This window comes from Salmo trutta, chromosome 18, assembly GCF_901001165.1.
Source record: "Salmo trutta chromosome 18, fSalTru1.1, whole genome shotgun sequence".
In the NCBI taxonomy this organism is placed as follows: Eukaryota; Metazoa; Chordata; class Actinopteri; order Salmoniformes; family Salmonidae; genus Salmo; species Salmo trutta.
Genome location: NC_042974.1, coordinates 57,705,473 through 57,730,285, shown reverse-complemented (window position 1 = coordinate 57,730,285; position 24,813 = coordinate 57,705,473). Strand labels below are relative to the sequence as shown.

The 24,813-nt window shown below is 47.7% G+C and overlaps 1 protein-coding gene across 1 annotated transcript; it reads left to right on the top strand.

Moving 5' to 3' along the window:
* Nucleotides 1-717: 717 nt before the first annotated feature.
* LOC115152698 (histone acetyltransferase p300) lies at nt 718-24,513 on the top strand. Its single transcript, XM_029697433.1, has 30 exons — nt 718-1,186; nt 3,086-3,681; nt 4,672-4,851; nt 5,020-5,335; nt 5,520-5,633; nt 5,968-6,201; nt 6,626-6,731; nt 6,986-7,120; nt 8,172-8,289; nt 8,570-8,657; nt 8,939-9,016; nt 9,261-9,343; nt 9,585-9,836; nt 10,135-10,611; nt 10,927-11,347; nt 11,543-11,661; nt 11,803-12,042; nt 12,857-12,945; nt 13,501-13,581; nt 15,368-15,424; nt 15,551-15,628; nt 15,713-15,780; nt 15,910-16,060; nt 16,751-16,897; nt 17,019-17,298; nt 17,520-17,687; nt 17,888-18,049; nt 18,257-18,538; nt 19,116-21,131; nt 21,216-24,513. Exons 1-30 carry the CDS (start codon nt 1,093-1,095, stop codon nt 22,338-22,340), a joined length of 8,355 nt encoding a protein of 2,784 aa, XP_029553293.1. The 5' UTR covers nt 718-1,092; the 3' UTR covers nt 22,341-24,513.
* The last annotated feature ends 300 nt before the right edge of the window (nt 24,514-24,813 follow it).

The window sequence follows — 24,813 nt, the reverse complement described above, 5'->3', positions numbered from 1 at the left end:
CCATTATCATCATGAAGTCCACATGGGCCTATTACAGAGGCTACAACCTTACAGAACATTCAGATAGAAATGTGTTGTGTAGAAAGAGATATGACTCGCTGTCATGTTGAATAGGGATATGATAGTGTCCATTGCAAGGCACTACAGAACATTCAGAAAATGTATATAATAAAACAGAAATGATAAGGTGCCATGTAGAATAGGCCTATTGGGAATCATGCCAGTCCTATATGCATTTATCCAGTCTATATAGGCCTGTACGGCTCTATATTTACTTACTTTCTAAACGTTTCAGTAGGCTCCTGAAAGTGGCCCGGTAGGAGCCAGGAAGGAAAGAAGAGAGGTGACTGAAAAACCTCAGCATTATAAAGAAGCATTCAAGAGTGTAGTCCTACTAGGCTATATGAAATAAGTTGTTGAGTGGTGCAACCATTGAGATCCCATTAATGTATTCAAATTCCCATGTCCATAATTTACCACCATGCATGCAGTTGCAATTCTGATTTAACCAGATAGATTGTATCATATTTGTACTGCATTGCAACATATTGGCTACATGTATTGAAATACACACTTTTCAACTATTGCATTTTCCAGACCCTGGAGATAACAGGCTATTTATTCTATCCCCAATAAATTGCAGCTGCGCTGGATTTATTTCGCATCACCTCTTCGCCACAGCCAACAAGGGTTTGCTGCCCGACGTTTATGTTCATCTTATGCTTAGGGTGGCATAAATGACGGGTGTGATCATATATTGGGACAATTTTCTCGCATCAGATGAAGCTACATGAGTTTAGAGGAGAGCCACGACGTGTGTCTCCCTCTCTCTCACACCGACCCCCCTCCTCCTCCGCTCGCAATTTATAAAGAACAAAAAATTCGACTAGGGAGGGGGTTGATACGCCGAAGCTGAAATCGAGAGGCGAACCCAGGAAAGGAGTATATTGTACACGCGACTTCCCCCCCCCTTCGTCCCCCAAAAGGAGGGGGAAAAGTCAGAATTGTGGAATCGAAAAGGAAAATAAGGTTCAAAAGACGTGAAAACGTCTTCCGTTGTGGATACCGTATATATTTTTAATTCGAAAAAATATGGCCGAGAACGTTCTGGACTCTGGCCCGCCTTCAGCCAAGAGGCCTAAACTATCCTCTCCGGCACTGTCTGTCTCCGCCAGCGATGGAAACGGTAAATGTTGTTTTTATTTGGTTTGTTAGGGTATTATGTTGTATGTTTTTATTTGGTATTATTTTCAATTAAATGTGATTTTTATTCGAAATAGGAAGGGGCCGTGCGATTGCCCCACTGTTTTTGTCGTACTAGCTCTAGCTAGCGAGTGTGTCGGACTTGACTAGCAATAGGCTAGTAATTTCAGCAATACGATGAACGCTGGCTACTACTGTAGCTAGTTACGAATGCGGGGCTTAGATTTGTCGTTGGTATTTAGGTAATAAATACAGGAAAATATAAATGGTATGTCAACAAAACGGTTAACATTTTAAATTACCCCCTATATTGACAAGTACTTCTTCCTTTTAGGCGACACAGCTAACGTTAGCTTGCTAACTATTTTTAAGTAGCCAACGCGCTAGCTAGTGCTAAAGCTTACAGCTTGATCGGTGTGGCAAATGATGGTTGGAAAAACGTTTTATAATAAATTAGCTAAGTGGCAATCCATGAAACACAGATGGTTCAACTCGCTCACCAGTAAATTGACTTGCCTAGCCAAGTAGCTAGCTACTTTGCTAACTAGTTAGCTATTTGTAGGTTGCTAGCTCGCGAGTTGACTAAATAGCTAACTTTCAAAGCGAGTTATGACAAAGCTCATCGCCATTCAATGCTAACTAGCTAACGCGTTAACTCAAACGCACCAACGAACAGTAAAATTCAACACTGTCTGATGTGTATATACATTTTCCAACAGAGTATTTCATAGTTATCATTAACTATATCTATATAGCAAACGATATAACGTTAGCTAGTAAACTAATTGTTGAAGTTTCCTTCACCTGGTTACCTGGAAAAGTTAAATGTTTCCAATTTAGTACGCTAGCTTAGTTTGATTGCTAGCTAACGTTAATTTCATAGTTAGATAGCTACTGCAGCAGGCCCATCCATGTAGCTAGCTAGCTAACCGAGTGATTGTTATGCTCAAATTGCCATTGTCAGTTTTTCTGAAGATGTGTGGGAGAGACTGGAGGATCCAAGCCAGCAACCTTATACAAAAAGGTGAACAATTACACGGTTAAGACAAAAAGCCATAGAACGTGGCCACATTATTTACCACTCTGATGTGTTAAAATGGCCTTCTGCAGATGCTCGCTAGTAGTTATGAGAAGGCATGTTTGAAATGGGACTTGAAACTGTTCGTACATTTTGTCATTGCATAGCTACGGCCTCCCATTGTCCATCTGATACGTGCTCAAGTCAGCCACTTGACACAAAATACTTTGAGGGTCCAAGTTACCCTAATAACAGAAAATAATGTACTGCACTTTTGAAATGTTTCCCCCCCATACTGCACAGAGAATGCTGTGGCGGTCCAATATATCCAGAAAAAAATCCTGTAGGCCTATATGTAATTTGTAAATTCTCTAGTTGTCGTTTTGTGATGAGCAGACTCATCCCTGGGTTGTGTTCAATACTCTGGCACAGCTTTGCATAACGTTGCCCCTCTTTTCTCCCGTTTGTTGCCTACTGAACATGACCGTGGTGATGATCCAGAGGGTCTCTATTATCCTGGCTCTCTGTGTGGTGTTAATGCAGTGTTGAGCCCCGTCGGTGTAAACATGTCTCTGTCTGCACCGAGCTAAATCACGCTTGAGGTCCGGCACAGACAATCTGTGGTCGGCCACTGTGGTGGTGTATCTGGCTGTGCCAATTAGCCACCTCATTTGATGCAACCATGTCTGAATGCAGTACACTGGATTTGGTTTTGTTACTAATAATTTGTTATGCCCGCAATGTACCCTAGCACACCTCTCTCCTTCTCCTATCTTCCAATGCCCTCTTCTCTCACTCACATTCCCATCTTGCTCTTTCTCCCTCATCTCTCCATATGCTCTCGTTCTCTCCCTCTCTGCACAGACTTCGGCTCGTTGTTTGACCTGGAGCACGACCTCCCGGACGAGCTTATCAACTCCTCAGAGTTGGGCCTGGTCAATGGAGGGGACCTCAGCCAACTGCACACCAGCCTGGGAGGTGGGATGGGCCTGGGCCCTGGGGGAGGGTGTGGCCAGGATGCGGTGGCCAAGCACAAGCAGCTCTCCGAGCTCCTTCGGTCAGGCGCTCCACACGCCTCAACCCAGCAGGGCGCAGTGGGCAGCACAGGCGGGGCCAGCATGGGCCACCTGGGAAACATGAAGGTGTCCCCTGGGCCCCAGGGCATGGGCCAGCAGCAACACCTCTCCCCCCAGCAGCAGGCCAGCATGATGCAGCAGCAGGCGGGGATGGTGGGCAGCATGAACCGGGGAATGATGGGGGCCCAGAAGGGCAATGGTCAGCAGCAGCAATCCATGATGGGTGGGCAGGTGATGAACGGATCCCCTAGGATGGGCTTCTTGAACCAGGGGATTGGGGGGAACAATAACCTGCTGGCTGAGACTCTGCAGCAGCAACAACAGCAGCAGGGGGCTGGTGGACAGGCTGGACTCAGAGTACAGCAACCTGGAGCAATGAACAAGGTATGCATAGACCCTTCAGACCACAGGGGAGAGATGTTTTTTAATTGACCTGTTCTTTATTTTACCAAGGAGGGGACATTGAGATTGGTGTCTTTTTTCAAGTAAGCCCCCCTGACCAAGCAGTTTTTTTTGCCCACACAGACTGAAAGAGCACGTTTCAGTACTCCTATTAAGGATGTATTAATCATGGTTTAAAAACGTACAAATTGGAGTTGTAGTGATCAAAAGCTTGGGATGGTTAAAGGCTCTGTCGGGGAGCAAGAAGACCATAGGAAAGAGCATGACTGGGATATGGAGGGAGAAAGCTGGGGAGGAGGGAATTTATGCAAATTGATGAAAACGTTCACTTAACCCTAAGTTCTTGGAGAGGTGGAGATGCATGAGCACACACCTGCGCCGCTTCTTCTGCTTGCCCTTTGGGGTTTTAGGCTCGGTGTCTGTATAAGCGATTTGTGACAACTGCTGGTGTGATATTTTACTACAAATTGGGAGCCACGTGGAAGCCCTTGATTAATATTTCACATCAGTGGTGGTCTTATTCCAACATGTCAACATGAAATGTGGGGCAACCGTGGCATGGCGGAGTAGTAATTGGTCTGCCTGTTCTGAGCCATCATTAATGAGTTAATTGAACCCACCAGCGCTACCTGCCGCTAATTGATTAGAAATGAAGTACATTGTCTCTTTAGAAGTGGTTGATTTAATTGGTGTGTAAATGGCAGGGAAGGGAAGTTGATTAGTGGTAAAAAGCAGCATGATTTAATCTCTCTCTGAAAGGAGATGGTGGTTCTTTTAGCTTCGATGCTCTTCACTGTAAGTGGGTAATATCCCTGGGGTTGTGTTCATTTAACAGGGCTACTGTCTGAAACGACACAATTGACTTGAACACTTACATTTTCATACACATTGTTTGGAGCAGCATATAAAAGCTGTAGAAATAATGTCAATTTATTAAACTGTTTTTCTTCTCTCCCCCCCAAATCTCCTCAGATGGGTATGATGGGTAACCCGGGCTCCTATGGAGGCCCCTATGGAGGGCAGCAGGCAGGCCAGGGCCTGGGGGGAGCAGGGCTGGGCCCTCCGCTCCAGAACAAAGGCTCCATGCCCAACAGCCTGGCCCAGTTCAGCATGGACAAGAAGAGCCAGCCCATGCAGGGCATGTCTGCCATGGTTAGGAAGTTAGCTAGCTAGTCTCCTACCTATCACTTCTCACTTACCTGTCACAAAGCTTTCTTATGCAGGAGGTGCTACCGTTTGGGTACCAGTCAACTGCACTGACCAGCCCTTAACCGACTATCACAGTTCTCTTTTCGCTCTTCCTCCCCTCTCTATTCCCAGGCCTCCCAGCAGTCCGCTGCAGGTGTGGGCGGTGGAGCCGGAGGCACTGCAGGGATGGTCCCCAACGCCCAGGGAGGCCTGGGGCCCGCCGTGTCTGTAGCCGCAGCTGCCGCAGCAGCCGGGGCACCCCCTACGGCCGACCCTGAGAAGCGCAAGCTTATCCAGCAGCAACTAGTGCTCCTGCTACACGCACACAAGTGCCAGCGGCGGGAGCAAGCCAACGGGGAGGTGCGCCAGTGCAACCTGCCACACTGCCGCACCATGAAGAACGTTCTCAACCACATGACCCACTGCCAGGCTGGCAAGTCTTGCCAAGGTGAGCTGATGAAACACAGAAGAGAAAGACCTGCAAGATGGTTCCCTGTCACACCTTTACCTGAGATGTGTATGATATTCACCATTGTCTGAAGTACTCCTCACATTAGCCTTTTCTCCCTCCCTCCCTTTTTTATTTTCCTCCTCTCTGCCCCACCCCCCTCGCCCTCCTCTCTCTTCCCCAGTGGCTCACTGTGCTTCATCCAGACAGATCATCTCTCACTGGAAGAACTGTACACGGCACGACTGTCCAGTCTGCCTGCCGCTCAAGAACGCTGGGGACAAGAGGAACCAGCAGTGTGAGTGCCCATCAAACGCTACCCCCCCAGCTGGGTCATGTAACAGTAGTATGCGCTTGTAGTATTCTTATGCACTTTTAAAGAGCCGTCAGGTCTCAACTATTTTTAAAGTAGTGTGTATGGATGTATACAAGTGGTCTAGATGCTTTGATAGATTGTCTTATGATTGAACTCTGCCGTGGACTTCTGGATCTGTTGCCTTATAAATATGTTGTGCCTACATTTGAAACTTCGACAGACCAACTCCTTGTGTTCCTGACCTAGGTGTTCATAGCATACGTCCTAGAGGACAGAAATATTAACACCGATAGATCTGCCCCTCCTGTCTCTACAGCTCTGCTAGGAGGTGCTGGTGTAGGTCTGGGTAGTTCCCTGGGCTCAGTGCCTGGAGGCCAGCCCAGCGCCCCAAACCTCAACCCCCCCAGCCAGATCGACCCCAGCTCCATCGAGAGGGCCTACGCTGCCTTGGGCCTCACTTACCAGGGCCTGCAGAGCCAGCCCAACCAGGCTTCTCTGCCCTCACAGGGCCTGCAGAGCCAACCGGGCATGAGGCCGCTCAATCCCATGGGTAAACTGTTTAGTTAGTCCAGTCTAATGTATTTTTTTTTTTTATATATATATATTTTTTTACTGGTTTAAATAATTGATGTACTACAGCAACCGTGTGCATGTCCTCTTGGGGATTGAAGCTGTAACCAGTCAATATCCACAGTAGTAAGGTTATACTGCTGCTTTCCCTAACTCCCCCTCTTCTCCACTTTAATGGGAATTACTCCAGCACACACACACACACACACACACCTATCTCTGCACGTTTTGTTTGTCAACATTTGTCAAGTTGGCCTTTTTTTATCAAGTCTTTTGCAAATAAAACGCACAGGGGGAGTCATTTCTATCATTGACTTACAAGTAGTGTTTGTTGGTGGCTCTTAGAATAAAAACAAAGGTCATGTTCAATATTGACTGTGTGTTAATGTTTCTTACACTCTCAGGGGGTAACCCGATGGGAGTGAATGGAGGTGTGGGTGTTTCACCCCAGAACCAGCAGGCCAGCCTGCTACAGGACACCATGCTACACCTTAACATGAACTCCCAGGGGTGAGTAGCAGACCTGCCTTCAAATATACTTTATTAGCTTTCTTTTCAATACTTCTATCTGTGCTTGATTGAGCATGCCCGGCGCAATGGAACCAATAGAATAGTCCCTGAAGTGCAAACCCCATCGACCATACCTGACACTCCAGGAAGGCGCTATCAAACGCTCAAAGTTGTGATTTTTTTTTGGATAAAAAATAAATAATTTTACAGTGATGAATTTGAATTTAACTTTGTTCTCTCTCTGTGTGTTCTAGTCTGATGAGTGATGCGGGCGGGGCGGGTAACATGGGATGCATGCCCACGGCGACCCCTCCCTCGGCAGCGGGCATGAGGAAGAGCTGGCACGAGGACATCACCCAGGACCTGAGGAACCACTTGGTGCACAAACTGTAAGTAACTTTGAGCTGGAATGGAGGGACAAGAGCCTCTGGATGAGGGCTTAAAATACTCTTATATGGCTAAAGAGTTACAGCCTGTAGTGGGGCGTGTGAGCCTATAGCAGAACACACTGTTCTACATTTGCACACACTGTACATAGATTTTTCTATTGTTTTTTGTGTTATTGACTGTGTGTTTGTTTGTGTCACACTGCTTTGCTTTATCTTGGCCAGGTCACAGTTGTAAATGAGAACTTGTTCTCGCCTGGCCAACCTGGTGAAATAAAAATTAGTTGGGCGTGTGAGCCTATAGTGGGGCGTGTGAGCCTATAGTGGGGCGTGTGAGCCTATAGTGGGGCGTGTGAGCCTATAGTGGGGCGTGTGAGCCTATAGTGGGGCGTGTGAGCCTATAGTGGGGCGTGTGAGCCTATAGTGGGGCGTGTGAGCCTATAGTGGGGCGTGTGAGCCTAAAGGGTCTCTAATTTGTGGATAATGAAGACATCCTGCTAAATTTGGCTTTTGGTTTAGCAGTTTCTTTCATTTGAATTTGGTTCAATTAGTTGTATACAAAGCCAAAAACTAGGCCCCGTTTCAATGCAGCTAATGCTGTCTGATGTCATAGATGGGTATCCTGTAAGAACACGGAACATTGAATTGCTAGACAAATAGGAAATATGAAGAGAGCTATTTGTGGTAAATGTACCAGCAGAACAGGCCGCAGACAGTTTCACAGTAAACTCACATCCTCTGGGTTTTCATACAGCGCAGAACGACTATGACAGAACACACTGACCACATTCACCACATCTAAGCACCTCCCCACTGTCTCCCAGCTCAGACACAGCTAGCTAGGTGTGATTGTCTGCTTTCAACACTCTTCCCTGCTGCATCTCCCCTATTGTTCCTCTTAACTTTTATTTTGTCCCATAGAGATGATTTAACAAACCGGTTTTCTTTGCACTGAAATGTGATTTGCGTCCTGCTCTCGTTCATATCCCCCCCACTTTCCTTAGTCTCTTGTCTCTCTCTCTGTGTGTGTGTGTGTGTGTGTGTGTGTGTGTAGGGTGCAAGCCATCTTCCCGACCCCAGACCCTGCTGCTCTGAAGGACAGGCGGATGGAGAACCTAGTGGCGTATGCTAGGAAGGTGGAGGGGGACATGTACGAGTCTGCCAACAGCAGGGTAAGCTGTTACACTGACTGAGTGAAGACTTTCACTGAGTTCCTGTTGAGAGGGGGGCAACCCTTAGACGATACAAATGTCTGTGGAATACAAATGCACTTCAGAATTTCTCTCATTTTGTGTATTTGTCTGTTCCTAGTATGTTATAACTCATTTCACCCTCTTTCCCTCACGCTGTTCCCCTTTCTCATCATTACCCCTCTATCATCCTAACCTTCATTCATCTCGCTGTCTCCTTCACTCTATAATTTCTCCTTGCATGTCTCTCTCCTCCTCCCAGGCGGAGTACTACCACCTGTTGGCTGAGAAGATCTATAAGATCCAGAAGGAGTTGGAGGAGAAGAGGCGGACGCGGCTCCAGAAGCAGGGTATGTTGGTGCCCACCCCTACAGGGTGTAGGGCCCTGGGCCAGCTGGCATGCCCCCTACAGGGTGTAGGGCCCTGGGCCAGCTGGCATGCCCCCTACAGGGTGTAGGGCCCTGGGCCAGCTATAGCCACTGCCTCTCACTGAGTGGACAGGACACACATGTAGTATCACAAATAGATGTGCATACTGCATTCAGATTCTCAGACAGGACACATATTCTTTAGAGTGCAACAGAGGCAATACATCTTCTCTCTCCATCTTTTCACCTCTCCACCCCTACAGATGGTCCCCTCCCTGACCACTCTCTGGTGCGGCCCGGTGGACCCAACCAGATGGTTAATAGGATGCAGAACCCTGCAGGTGAGTCCATGGGGAGAGGGGTCGCCAAACAGACATTGGGCTGTTTTTAGTGGTGTTATACCTTGTAGTAACCTCTCAAGTTAAACTATATTTGGCTCATGTTAACAATATTTTATTCTGTAACTTTGTTAGTGTGCCTTGAGCCATCCTGCTTACTATGTCCAATGTTACGCAGCACGTTTAGATGCATAAGCGCCTAAATGCGTTTTCTTTATATGATCATCCTCGTGCATGTTTTCTTCAGGTATGAACCAGTTCAACCAGATGGGGATGCAGTCTATGGGTCAGAGGTCGACCCCTCCTCTCCCCCTCACACCCATCAACCAGGTCAGTACTCTTTTTTTTATATATTCACTTAATGGGCGCTGTTTTGAAAAGAGCATTATGCCCAAATACAAAAGTTTTAGTGTTCAATTGATCTTATAGATGTATTTTGATGCAAGAGGAACCGTATCTTGTCATAGCACTAACGTATACATTGATTCAACACATGGAGTAGTCCCTAGTATCAAAGTGTCTGAAAGGACTAATGAGCTCTGTTCTAAACCAAAGTCTGTGTCCCCTTTAGATGGGCATGGGGAACCCCAGGATGAGCCAGCCCAACGTGGGCCAGCTCCAGAACCAGTACCTGCCCCAGGGACAGTTCCCAGGCTTAGGTCCAGGCCTCGGCACGGGTCAGCCCGGCATGGCACAGCCTAGTATGAACCAGCAAGGCAACCAGGGAGGCATGGCACAGCCTAGTATGAACCAGCAAGGCAACCAGGGAGGCATGGCACAGCCTAGTATGAACCAGCAAGGCAACCAGGGAGGCATGGCACAGGTGAGAGAGGTGGGGAAAAGTGGAAGTATATGGTCTGTCGCTGCCCTCAAAGTCCTATGTAGATGCAGGAAACGGAAGGACAGATTGGTTTTAATTGTGAACCATATCACCAAACCAACTCAACACAATCGCTAAGACATTCCCACACATCTGCACATGCACAAGTGAAACCCTCCTTCCTACACTATTGTTTCCCCATGTAGGTTCACTGGAGGGATGCCCCTGTCATACATAATGTATGTTAATGTCTGAATAATGTATGAACTGTTAATGCTAAATGCTTCATCTCTCCTTACAGACTCAGATACCCATTCCTTCCCCTCTCCCCGTCAACAGCCCTCTAGCCGGGCCCGGCTCGGTCGGAGGGGGTAGTGGTGTCCCCTCGGTGGGGCCCATGGGTCCCCAGAGTGTGGGTGGAGGCCCCTTGTCCAACCTGCCCCTGTCCAACAACCCCCAGCAGCCCAACTCCATCCCCCACCTCGCGGCCATGCGCCAGAGCTCGCCCTCCCCTGCCCGCAGTCTCACCCCCACACCCCACCAAACGCCACCCAGGCTAGCTGGCTCACAGACCCCCCAGCCCCACACCCCTAACCCGTCCCAGCTGGCCCCCCCAGGATCTCAGCAGCAGCTAGGGCCCGGCAGCCAGGGGCCAGGCTCCAACAAGCCCATGCAGCAGGGGATGGGGGCGGGGTCCACCACCCCATCGCACCCTGGTCACCCCTCCACAACCCCCAACCCCCATGGAGGCCAGCTCCCTCGCACGCCTCGCACTCCGGTGAGATTGACTTATAGCTGTACTTTTCTATATGATCTAATATCTCCAACATGTTGTATGAATAGTACATTGATTCAGTACCAGTTTTACAAAAGTGATCACAACATTGACATACAGCTGCAAAATGGAACAGTTAACAGCCAATGTACTAATGACTTGTTTTGGAACTTCCTCTCACCCACCTTACTGCACTCAGTTACCTGTCAATTTCCTCGCCTTCACTAACTCCCATGGGGGTTGTTGCATTCTCTTGTAATACCAATTATTTTCTAACCAGTGTCCTGTTTGTCCCCCCCCCCCCCCCCCCCCCCCCAGATGTCCCAGAAGGGTGGTTTCCAATCCCAGGACGGTCAGGCTCTGACCCCAGCATCGGTCAGCAGTGTGGACACAGCCTCCCAGCAGGCCTCCCATTCGGATGCCTCAGCCTCCGTGGACCCCAAGACGGAGGTCAAGCAGCAGCAGGACGAGGAGGACGACGGGGAGGAAGGCTGCTCCAAGGGGGGGAAGTTATCCAACGTCAAGTTGGAGAACAAACCCATTAAAATGGAGGGGGTGAAGAAAGAGGAGTGTGGGGGCAAAGGTGTTCCCATGGAAACGTCGTCGTTGGTGGGGGTAAAGAGTGAAGACAGGGTGAAGACTGAAGACCGGAAGCCGGAGGTGAAGAAGGAGCCAAAAGAGGAAGAGAAGGGATCTGAGTCCCCTGGTACACCGTCTGGTGCCCAGAACAAGAGGAAGAGTAAGGACTATGTTATTTTGTGATAGGATGTGTACGAGTTGTTTCTATACTCTGTGTGGTTATGTTCCTGCTTCTAAAAATGTATGCAGTTATCTGTTTCTGAATCCGACTTGAACCCTAACCTGTCTCTCTACCCCTCTCCTTCCTCCTCTACTCCTTTCACCTCTTCTCCTCCTCTCCTTCTACCTCTCTCAGTCTTTAAGCCAGAGGAGCTGCGCCAGGCCCTCATTCCCACCCTGGAATCTCTATACAGACAGGACCCAGAGTCTCTGCCCTTCAGACAGCCTGTGGACCCTCACCTACTTGGCATACCTGTATGTACTGCATATTCACACTGTTTCAGTTAATGCTCCATCAAAAATGTGCTTTTTACATGTGAAGCTAGCCAAACCAATTTCCCCCTCTGTGGAATAATAAAGCAACCTTAACTTGACCATACCTCTCTCCCTCCCCAGGACTACTTTGACATAGTGAAGACCCCCATGGACCTGTCCACTATAAAGCGGAAGCTTGACACGGGTCAGTACCAGGAACCCTGGCAGTATGTGGACGACATCTGGGTCATGTTAAACAATGCCTGGCTATACAACCGCAAGACGTCCCGTGTCTACAAGTACTGCTCCAAGCTGGCTGAGGTGTTCGAGGCCGAGATAGACCCCGTCATGGTCAGCCTGGGTTACTGCTGCGGCAGGAAGGTGAGATGATGGGAGGGAAGCAAGCAGGAGATAGACCCCGGGATGAAGGGCCTGGGCTACTGCTGTGGCCGGAAGGTGAAATGGGAGTGTGATGCGAGGTTATGCGTTTGTGTGGTTGGTTATTAGGGTGTGTGACTTATAGTGTCAGGCTAGATGTGGTTATTACGTCGTTAGTTTCACATCCCATTCTGTGCATGGAGACGAGGCTTGGCTAATTTCAGCGTTGGCATAACACCGCCATATTAACGTTCAACACTTTTTTAATATTGAGCATAACCTCTTGAATGGGCTAAGCAAAGTGGTCAACAGGGATTACTTGAGCGTCTCCGTTCATGAAAACGAGGCAAAGCGGTGTGGCGGTCGGGGCTCAACCTCATACAGCTGTTGTCTTGTACTGTGACAGTGAGCCTGAAGGTCCATGTAAGCCAGGACTGACACATTCCTCTGGCCTAACCAAGTGACCCATGATGACGCCAAAACATTTTTCTATTGCTTTGGGCAGAGGCTGTAGATGGTCTAATGGTGCTCATGATCATGTTTCCCTGGTAAAACTCCTGGCAATGCGTAACAACAAAAAGCAGATTTTTAATTAGCCATCTATTTTCACTCTCCTTGCTCCAGTCTTTTTGATAGTACTTACATTTGTAAAATGGGTAGCACTTTCTTTTTTTACCTGTATTGAAAAGCTCTGTACAAATATTATATTCCTCCTGGTATTGAAGGGCCAAACTATTTTGAAAATGTAGTTTGCGTTTAATAAGTGTTCATTTCTCTACCTTTCTCTTTCCTGTCTTCCTTTCTTCTCCTCCCTCAGTTGGAGTTTTCTCCCCAGACGTTGTGCTGCTATGGGAAGCAGCTGTGCACTATACCCCGGGACGCTGCCTACTTCAGCTACCAGAACAGGTATGGAGAGGGGGGGAGGAATCTGAGTGACTCACACACGGTGATCAATAGAAAAGTTATTCTATGTTGAATTGTGTTTCTATGGAAATAAATGGTTTGCCACTTCATTTTCATATCTGTTCAGTGTCTGCATTGTCCCATGTTTCCCCTCCAGTTGATTCTGTCGCTGCTGTGGTGGTTTTGCTCATCATGTCCAAATGCTAATCTGTGCTTTGCCTCGACCTTCTGCTCTGTTGTCTTGTCCTCCCTCTCCTCGCCATCCAACCCTTTCGGTCCTCTCCCTCTGTCGTCAATGCCTGTGACATCTGCGTTGGCTTGCTTTTGTCTGATCCAATCATGCGCCTCCAAACCCCTCCCTCCCCTTCAATACTGAATCATGATTGGCTGTTCTGATGACGACCCCCGCCCGCTCTGCGCTCCTCCTGCGTGCTTGCTCCCGCCCTGTCCTGCCATGCCTTGCCCTGATTGGTGGCTGCCTCCCCGTGCCTTCTCTGTGATTGGCTGTGCTGTTGGGGAACGGTGTAGTTCACCAAAATTTGGGCTTCTTGCTGACAGGTACCACTTCTGTGAGAAGTGCTTCAACGAAATCCAGGGGGACAACGTGTCCCTAGGAGACGACCCCTCCCAGCCTCCGACGTGAGTAGAACGTTACCCTCTAGCCTTCCCTCAACTTATCTTTTAGTTTTAACGTACATTTGATTTTATATTTAGGCTTTTATTATTTGACTCCTCATATGCCAAGCTTCTCCCTCATATCTGCTTAAAGTACCTCCATTTGCTGTTATTGGTAATATTTTGTGAATGTCTCCCTTCCATTTCTATGTTTTCTGTGGTATTCTGTCTTCTGCAGTAGGTAATTGGTTTTATTGTACATCTGTACTGCCGCTGTTATTGTTTGTCTCACCTCTGACTGGTCTTCCTCTAGCCCTACATCTGTTCTGCAGCATCTCTTTAGTAAATCAAGATTGGGATGAAAACACGGTGTATTTAAAAAATCTGGCCAGGATATCTGGCAGGTTTCATGAGTCTTAAACTTTCTATATGAAATGTTGGATGAGGCCACAGCCAGAGAATCCAATGCTCCAAACTTGTGGTGATTTTAGAGTTTGACGTATTTAATGGTTGGGGGAGAGGGTTGGGAAACCCTGTAAAGGTTAGACCAGTGGTTTTCATCCGGTGTGCTCTGGCACGGTGGTGTTCCTTGAGGAGTGCTCGTTTTGTGCCGTGAAACTTTACCTAATTTAAAAATAATTTAGCACTCATTTGTAAACGTGACCTGTTCAATTCACATGGAATTTTGATTTGGGAGCACCAGTGGAGATCAGATAAATACATTGAATAGCACTTTGTTACATCTGTATTGTCGTTTCAAGTCTGGTGTGCTCAGGCTGTTACATTTGTATCATTTGAGGGGCACTCATCACCAGCAAAGTCATTTGACTTTGCCAGTGAGAACCGTTTAGCCCAGGCACTACAGCTAAGTAACACGTCTCCATGCACACAAGCATGGCTTCGTGTCTGTGTTTTACCTTTACAATGCAGAAAACCACTTGCCTCTAGCTCAAACGTTCAAAACTAAATACCTTATTTAATTTTGAATATATATATTTTTTTTATAATGAGTAAGGAGCTATGGCAATAGTTAAACAAAAAATTGAAACGCAACATGTAAAGTGTTGGTTTCATGAGCTGAAATAAAAGCTCCCCAGAAATGTTCCATACGCACAAAAAGCTTATCTCTCATGTTGTGCACAAATGTGTTTACTACCGGTTAATGAGCGATTCTCCTTTGCCAAGATAATCCATCCACCTGACAGGTGTGGCATATCAAGAAGCTGATTAAACAGCATGATTATTACACAGGTGCACCTTGTGCTGGAGACAAGAAGGCCACTCTAAAATGTGCCAGATAATTAAATGTTAATATCTCTACAATAAGTTGCCTCCAACATCGTTTTAGAGAATTTGGCAGTACTTCCAACTGGCCTCACAACCGCAGACCATGTGTATGGCGGCATGTCGGCGAGCGGTTTGCTGATGGGGGGGTTATGGTATGGGCAGGCGTAATCTACGGATAACGAACACATTTGCATTTTATCGATTGGGAACTTGAATGTGCAAAAATATCATGACGAGATTGAGGCCTTTTTTGCTTTTTAAGCTATCTTTCACCAACAGATGCATATCTGTATTCCCAGTCATGTGAAATCCATAGATTAGAACCTAATGAATTTATTTCAATTTACTGATTTCCTCATATGAACTGTTACTCAGTAAAATCTTTCAAAGAAGGTTGGGAACCACCTAGGCTGTGGTTCATCCATCTTTTTCCATTTTTATAAAAAACTCATGAGGCTTTTGACTGGGTGTGGCCTGGTTGCGGATGTTGACTGGGGGTGGCATTTCTTCTTTCTCACTTCAGTTCCATCGGTAAAGATCAGTTTGAGAAGAAGAAGAATGACACATTGGACCCTGAATTGTAAGTCCACCATTAGAAGTAAATATCTTGTTGAGTAATTGCATTCATGTTGTGATTGCATTGTGAGCGCAATGTAGTTGTGCAGTTGTAAGCAGTCGCAGTGATTGATTTGGCTCCTCTCTGCAGGCTTGTGGAATGTATGGACTGTGGACGTAAGATGCACCAGATCTGTGTCCTGCACAACGACACTATCTGGCCGTTAGGGTAAGTCTGTCTGCCCTGTAACCTAGGAAAGATGAGGCAGTTTGAGTTTGAGTCTGGTTTCTCTAATGAACTTTCTCCTACCAGTTTTAATTGTGATGGCTGCTTAAAGAAGTTGAATAAGACACGTAGAGAGAACAAGTATGCCGCCAAAAGTAAGTACCAATGTCTTTACAAAAAAATAATCAAAATATCACTTACCTGTGTCCATTTTGATATAGTTCATCCCTCTTTACCTAGCTTACTTGTAACTAAACTAAGCTTATCTCCCTCCCTCTCTCCAGGGTTGCCCCACACTAAGCTGGGCTGTTATTTGGAGACGAGGGTGAATGACTTCCTGAAACGTCAGAGCCACCCTGAGTCGGGTGACGTCACCATTCGAGTCGTCCACGTCTCTGACAAGGTGGTGGAGGTCAAACCAGGCATGAAGTCCAGGTAAGGGACCATTGGGGGGGGGGGGGGGGGGTGTTATGTGTGTGTGTGTGTTACCCTGAAGAAATAGAACAGGAGAAAGGGATAACTGTAGTGGTGGAACAAGTGCGGTTAATGTAGTAATTTGCTGAAGCCAAAATCAACCCATAGCCACTAGGCAATTGTGTACATCTGAGAGGATTGGATCACTTCTTTCTCTCAATTTGAGTTTTTTTTTTTTTTTTCGGAATTGTTAGATGGAGAAACAGTCACTCTCTGAAAGGTGAAGTTTTGAAGATATTGGTATGCAAGGTTGGAGTAACTGATTACATGTAATCAGTTAAGTTAAAAGCAACAATATTGCCGTTATATTAGACACTTTTGAGAACTAGATTACTTTTGAATTCAGAAAGGATGTTTGAGAACAAATGCATTGACACCTTTCGGTTTCCTCAATGAAATTCAATTCAACATTGAGAAGGTGTCTGATCACAAGTCGGCGATCCTTTTTGCCTTCTAATGCCTCTTAAGGGGACAGTAATCTAAAAGTATCAAAGTAATCCGATAACGTTACTGAGTTTTGGTAATCCGAAAGTTACGTTACTGATGACCGTAACTAGTTACTAACGGATTACATTTAGAAAGTAACCTACCTAACCCTGTTGGGATGCATGCATTGTAGCATCAGTTGTCTCACTCTTGTCGTGTCTCCAGGTTTGTGGACACTGGGGAGATGTGTGAGTCGTTCCCATATAGAACGAAAGCCCTGTTTGCCTTTGAGGACATCGATGGCGCTGACGTCTGCTTCTTCGGCATGCATGTACAGGAGTACGGCTCGGACTGCCCTCCTCCCAATCAGAGGTAATGGTTCTGTTAAGGGTCAATTTTATCTTAACTCAGTTGGGAGCAGTTTTATGTACATGCATCAAAGGACTGGACCTCATCTTTGCGCTTTCTCTCTCTGCCTACTTGTCTACCCCAGACGAGTGTACATCTCGTACCTGGACAGTGTTCACTTCTTCCAGCCTCGTTCTCTGAGGACTGGTGTCTACCATGAGATTCTCATTGGCTACCTGGAGTATGTCAAGAAGCTGGGGTACACGACGGGTCACATCTGGGCGTGCCCACCTAGTGAAGGGGACGACTACATTTTCCACTGTCACCCTATGGACCAGAAGATCCCCAAGCCCAAGAGGCTACAGGAGTGGTATAGGAAGATGCTGGACAAGGCTGTGGCGGAGCGCATAGTGCACGACTTCAAGGTAAGAGTCTTGAGGAAGGCTTGAGGGGTCCATGCAGGGACAGAGTTCGAATTTTAAATGGCTCCATCCACAAGTGGAAGGGTTGAGCGCACAACGACAGAGTCATGGATTGGCTTCTGAGAAGGAGCACAATTTTTATCACTGCTCATGTTTTGGTGTTACGCATTTGTTACATAAAGCAGGACGAGTGGAGGTTTAATCCCTTTCTCTCCCTCTCTCAGGACATCTTCAAGCAGGCCACGGAAGACCGTCTGACCAGTGCCAAGGAGCTGCCGTACTTTGAGGGGGACTTCTGGCCCAACGTGCTGGAGGAGAGCATCAAGGAGCTGGAGCAGGAGGAGGAGGAGAGGAAGAGAGAGGAAAACAGCACTTCCAACGAGAGCGTAGATGTAAGTGGGATAGGTATTTACTACAAGGTACATTGCCGTGTGTTCTTATGGGTCTTTTGATCTTTCAATGTGATCATTTGATTCAATTTTAAATACAAAATGTTAAATTGATGCTTGTATGAACTGCATTTCTACATTTGATCTAAATCAAAAATGGTTACTACTGTGTATATAATTCACCTTCTTCCCCACACTTCCAGGCCACGAAGGGCGACAGCAAAAACGCCAAGAAGAAGAACAACAAGAAGACTTCTAAGAATAAGAGCAGTATGAGCCGAGCCAATAAGAAGAAGCCAGGCTTGCCCAACGTGTCCAATGACCTCTCTCAGAAACTCTACGCCAGCATGGAGAAGCACAAAGAGGTAGGAGGAAGAGACCATTGAATGTTTTTAAAGAATTTCTGAACATAAGTTACAAACATTAGGTAGTAAATCAGGCTCCCTTGGAGTAAATTGGTGAGAATCAGATTTTAGGACTGGCTGAACGAGACACTTTCGCAAACACAAAAATACTTTCCACTAAGACAGTATCTTCTCACTCTTCTCTGTTAACCCTTCTCTCCTCGCCAGGTATTCTTTGTGATCCGTCTGATAGCAGCGCCCATGTCCAACACGCTGGGCCCTATCACGGACCCCGACGGCCTGATGGCCTGCGACCTGATGGATGGGCGCGACGCCTTCCTCACCCTAGCCCGGGACAAACACTTGGAGTTCAGCTCGCTGCGCAGGTCCAAGTGGAGCTCCATGTGCATGCTGGTGGAGCTCCACAACCAGAGCCAGGACCGCTTCGTCTACACCTGCAATGAGTGCAAGGGCCATGTGGAGACACGCTACCACTGCACTGTCTGCGAGGTGAGGGGCTGGTGGAGGGTTAGAGGGGGAGGAGGGAAGAAGAGGGGATGGGTAAAGCTGGGACGATAAACTGAAAATTAGACATTGCCTTCCTCTTACCAAAGCAATTTTGCTTACATCTTTTTTTAAATGTTTTATTTTCTAAAACAAATTCGATGCCCTGTCCCTGTTTCACTGCCTCTCCTGTGTGCACACTAATTAGGGGGAGAGATAAGCACAAGTATATGTCCATTGTGCCACATTTACACATTGCAATTGTGGAAAAACACTGTTTTTAAAGCAACTACCATTATCAAAGAGAGGAGAGTAAGCTTTCAGGGTATAACATTTTATTTCTCATCCAATATTGAGCAAATGGCACCAGCACTATACAAATGATTGTGAAGCCTAATATGGTTGAGATGATGCACCTGTGGAGAGTTGCACGTCATTCATGGTGAATACATCAAGTAGCCTAGGCCTATAGGACATTAAAACTAGAATCCTTAGTTGCTACATACATTTTTGAACTTATAAATTGATGAGTAAAGTGTGGAGTAGTAACCAACACATATGCTTTCTCCCCTCTCTATCCCAGGACTATGACCTGTGCATCACCTGCTACAATACTAAGGGCCACATCCACAAGATGGAGAAGCTGGGTCTGGGCCTGGATGACGAGAGCAACAACGCAGCCTCCTCATCCATCGCCAACCCCGGGGACTCGCGGCGCCTCAGCATCCAGCGCTGCATCCAGTCTCTGGTCCACGCCTGCCAGTGTCGCAATGCCAACTGCAGCCTGCCGTCCTGCCAGAAGATGAAGCGCGTGGTGCAGCACACCAAAGGTTGCAAGCGCAAGACCAACGGCGGCTGCCCCATCTGCAAGCAGCTCATCGCACTCTGCTGCTACCATGCCAAGCACTGCCAGGAGAACAAGTGTCCCGTACCATTCTGTCTGAACATCAAGCACAAGCTGAGGCAGCAGCAGCTCCAGCATCGGCTCCAGCAGGCCCAGATGCTGCGGAGGAGGATGGCCAGCATGCAGAGGGTGGGTCAGCCACCTACGGGACCGGGGGGAAACGGTGGACTACCATCTCCGGGAAACAACGGCACCACCGGGCCCAGCACCCCCATGTCTGTGGGCACGCAGCCCCCCACGCCTCAGACCCCCACCCAGGGGAACATGCCCCAGCAGGGGATGGGCCAGGGCCCCCCAGGGCAGCAGCAGGGCAGCATTCCCCAGCAGCACCACATGCAGCACCAGTTCCAGCAGCAGATGCAGCAGCAGGGGGGAGGGGGAATGATGAACTCTCCTCAGCAACAACAGATGGTCCAACAACAGCTCCAACAGCAGCAACAGGGCCAGTCTCCAAATGTCCAGCAGATGCAGCACCCAGGAGGTCTGCCCCCCTACACCCCCAGACCTCCAGGAGCCTCGCCCCTCCACCAGTCCCTGGGTAAACCCGGTCTGGGTCCAGCCACCCCTCCACAGCAGCAGACCAACCCTAGTCAGGGCTCCATGCCCCAGGGGCAGCAGCAGCAGGGGCCTCCTCCGGCAGCAGTGGAGATAGCGTTGAAGATCCAGCGTGTGGCAGAGACCCAGCGTCAGATGGCCCAGGCCCAGGCCCTCCAGAGGCAGCAGGCGGCCCAGGGTGGAGGCATGATCCCCCCTCTCCACCAGAACCCCCAGGCCCAGATGCAGGGCATGGCCCACCCAGCAGCAGGCATGGTAGGGCCCCAGGGCCAGGGTCTGGCAGGGAGGACCCTGATGGAGCAGCAGGGGATGGTGGTGGGGCCCGGAGGCATGCAGCAGCAGTCCCAGGTCCCCCCTCAGGTTCAGCTCCAGCAGCAGGCCCGACTTCAGAACCCCAACCAACAGCAGTGGGGAGGCCCTGGTGGGATGACCCCCCAGCAAAGGCAAGGCATGATGGGACAGATGGGTCACCTGACACTGCAGCAACAACAGCAGCTTGCCCAGCAACAGCAGCAGCGGCAGCTTGCCCAGCAACAACAGCAGCAGCAACAACAGCAAGGTCAGTCCCAGCAACAACAACAGGCAGGGCAAGGGGGGTTAATGGGGTTGATGGGAGTTCAAGGCGGTGTGGCTGGGGCGGCGGCGGCAATGGTGGGGACAGGAAACCTCCCCCAGGCAGCTCTACAGGACCTCCTGCGTACCCTCCGCTCTCCCAGCTCCCCCGGCCAGCAGCAACAGGTCCTCAACATCCTCCGCTCCAACCCCCTCCTCATGGCTGCCTTCATCAAGCAGCGAGCCGCCCGATACCAGGGAGGTCCAGGAGTGCCTGGGGCACCGGGAGGAGGCCCAGGAGGGGGGCCTGGAGTCGTGCGGTTCCAGGGGGCCCCTGGTGGGGTAGGAGTTGGGCCTGGTGGTAACCAGGTTGTTATGGATGGTCAGCAGGTCAACGTAAACCCTGGAGTGGCCCAGGCAGGTATGAACATGGGCCAGGGAGGAGGAAATATACCCACTATGGCTCAGCTACAGCAGTTGCAACTACAACAGCAACAGCAGCAACTACAACAGCAACAGCAGCAACTACAACAGCAGCAGCAGCAGCAGCAGCAGCAACAACAGCAACAACAGCAGCAGCAACAACAGCAGCAGCAGCAACAACAGCAACAACAGCAGCAGCAGCAACAACAGCAGCAGCAGCAGCAACAACAACAGCAACAACAGCAGCAACAACAGCAGCAACAGCAGCAACAACAGCAGCAACAGCAGCAACAACAGCAGCAACAGCTGCAGCAACTGCAGCAGCGCCCCCTCTTGCCTGGGAGTTTGCAGCAACAGCAGCAAATGGCAGCGCAACAACCGCAGCAACAACAACAAGGTGGTATGCCAGGCCAAGGCACCCCAATGTCCAACATTACTCCCCAGTTCAGAGAGATTCTGATGCGAAGGCAGCTGCAGCAACAACAACAGCAGCAACAACAACAGATGAGTAACAATGGTCAGTTCCAGCAGCCCCCCCAACAGCAGCAGCAGGGTCAGGGCCAGCAGGGCTTCATGCAGCAGGGCCAGCCTGGTCAACCTGGCCAGACCCAGTCTGGGGGAGGAGGGCCCCAGCCGGGTCCAGGGCAGGGCCAGCAAGGGCAGGGCTACCCTGGAACCATGTCCCAGCAGGTAGCCACAGCCCTGCAGCAGAGGCTGCAGCACCAGATGCAGATGCAGCAACAGGATGGTGGGGGTGGGGGGCCTGGGCAGCTCCAACAGGGGCAGCAGGGTCCCCAACAAGGCCAAGGTGGTCCCCCCCAGCCCCAGTCCTCCCATGCCATTCTCCAGCAGGCCCTCCACCAGAGACTCCTCCAGCAGCAGCACCTAGGAGGGGGCTCGCCTGCCCAGCACGGCAGTCCTATGAGCCCCCAGCAGCAGATGGCCCAGTCCCCACACCCCCACCTCCAGGGCCAGGCTCTGGGCGGTCAATCTCTCAGCAACCAGGTGCGTTCTCCTCAGCCTTCCCCTCGTCCACAGTCCCAGCCGCCCCACTCCAGCCCCTCGCCACGCATGCAGCCCCAGCCCTCCCCTCACCGCATCTCCCCCCAGACCCAGACAGGCTCCCCGCACCCGGGTCACCTCTCCCAGCACCACCCTGGCATGGTGGCCTCCCAAACCCCACAACAATTGTCACACCAACAACAACAGACTAACTCTGGGGACCCGGGTACGTTTGGTTCGGACCCCAGTGCTATGATGTCCCAGATAAGTGGGATGGGGGGCTTGCATGGCCCAGGGCAGTCGGACATGTTGGGTAATAACAACCAGGACCTGGGGACGAACATTAACCACAACAGTTTAGACATGATGTAACCTGCTACACGTCTGTCTCAGTGGTCTGAAGAACTGCCTTCATGGGTCTTGCTGGGATTGAATGGAAGGTGGATGGCAGTTTTAAAAGTTATTTTTATTTAATATTTTTCTGATGTATAAATGAAAAGAACTTAACTTCCTATGGGAGATGCAACATTTTAAATCTACAAGTCAATAAATGAATAAATTAAACGAATGGTAAGTTATTGCTGTTTATGTTATATATTATATATAACATTTTTGCCAATTGTGTACATAAGGTGTAAGGGGTTTCTGGATGTGAGAGTTCTTCCTTAGTATATGACACAAGTAATATTTTTGGGGACAGAATTATTATTATACTTTTTTTTTTTTTTACAAGTATTTTTAAGATTTTAAATGTGGTGGAAAATTAGTGAGTTAATACAATGGACCTTTTTATCGTTCTGTTTTCCTTCATAAAACCAGTCATGATTGTATCTGTTTTGCAGAAGTATTTTTTTTTTTTAATATATATATTATAATGATCAATATTTTCGCTGTATCTACAAACAAACATCACAACATATCTTCCTGCCTTTTTTGGGGGGGGAGGGCGACTTTTTTTTCGGTAAATGTACCTTGCGACTGCTACATTTCACAAAATATATTTTTGAAAATGACTGTCCAAAAACCGAGAGGATTGAGAAAGGTGAGTTTTTTTTGTGACTTTTTCTGGTTTTGTAATGGGGTTAGGGATCCAAGTTAAACTTAAACAGTGTTGTGGGGAGGGTGTTGGAACACTGGGTGGCTGGCTGATCTCCCTCTTGGACTGACGGTCTCAGGTCGGAAGCTTCCAGTTTTGACGCCCAGATCTTCTACGCGAGCACCTCTTTTCCCCCCGTGTCTCCCAACTTTATTTATTTTTGTCTCTCCCACGAATGTGCACTCCCCTTTTACCCCCACACTTACTACAGAATGATGGATGGACTTACTGAGGATGTTGCCTGTTGCCAGCTGATTCGGATAGATGATGGCTGTGCATGCATGCATACATACATACATACATACATACATACATACATACATACATACATACATACCCTCATGAAATGAAACGCAGAGGAACGGGGGATATGGCAGTGGGGAACGTGTAGCGGGGTTTGCTAGCTATAAACTCTCCTCTTTTTTTAAAAACGTTTTTTTTTATATTTGTTTTCTTGTCAACAATGCCGCCCTTTCCCGCCTCTCTTCCTAGTCACGTCTCCCTTGTAGTCTTTTGCCCTGCACCTTTGAGTGTAATCTAATATTACTGTACAAAGAACTGGACTTTAATGAAATGCTGTTTTTGTAATAAAATGAACAGCATACACTTGAGGTGTACAGACTTTAACCTAGGATGAGCAGAGACTCTTTCAATTATAGATTTTCTCCTTTTGATTTGGTTTCCTAGCAACTCGGGCTCCTCCCAAATTGAAAGTATTGAGGTTTCTGTAAGGTACAGTATGGGGTGTAGGTCATATGAGCACCAATGCGCCTTTGTATTTTTGACAAACTGGGGTTATTCAAACCAATCACATTCACATGCGCAACACAATACCGAGGAGAAGGCTTATTAGTGTGGTCAGAAAATGAATTGGTCATTAAAGATTTCACAAGTTCACTTATTTTTCTCTAAAGGTTGGGATTTGGGGGAGGAGGAAAAAAGTGGCAAAATCTTGACTTATTTTATATAAAAAGACAGTCTTTTATATATAGATATATTATTTAATTTCTTTTTTATATATATATATATAAAACTTGAAGCTACAGGAATTAGATTAAACTTTTTTTGTATTAAAGATGTGATGCAAAAGGACACTGCGGTCATTGATACTGCGGGTTTGAGTATATCATGCCATTTGAAGAGATGTACATGCATATAAATGTATACATACTGAATCACTGTAGAAACCATGGCAACTGAACTTTTTGTTTGTGTTTCTTCCGAAAGAGACTGGAAATAAGACTATTTAATATTTGTTTAGTGTTCAAATGGAATCTTTGACCACTTCTCTTACCATATTTTGGTGCTTGTGCTAAAAGGAAGCAAAAAAACAACTCTTGCTCCATTTTTCTTTAGTTTAAAATTTAAGTTATTTTGGTGGTCTGATTTGTATTTTTTTTTGCAAATAATTTAATTGTACAATAAAGTATGTTTGTACCATTGGAAAAATACCTGTAACGTCTATTTACACAAGCTACAGTAACATGATTCAGCCAATCGTACATTGGTTGCACGGACAACATATTTACTCCATTATCTCGACCACATGACCGCCGATAAATTAAGAAATCAGTCACAAATGAACAATTTAAAGATCAACATCCATTTATTTTTAGTACAATTAGAAATAATCTGACATTGACAATTTATAGACAATGGTTTTTGTAAATTACATTTTCTGATTAGATAAGCCATAATAAAGTGCAAAATGTCTTCGCTCAGCAGTGACTATTTAAGCAACTAACCACA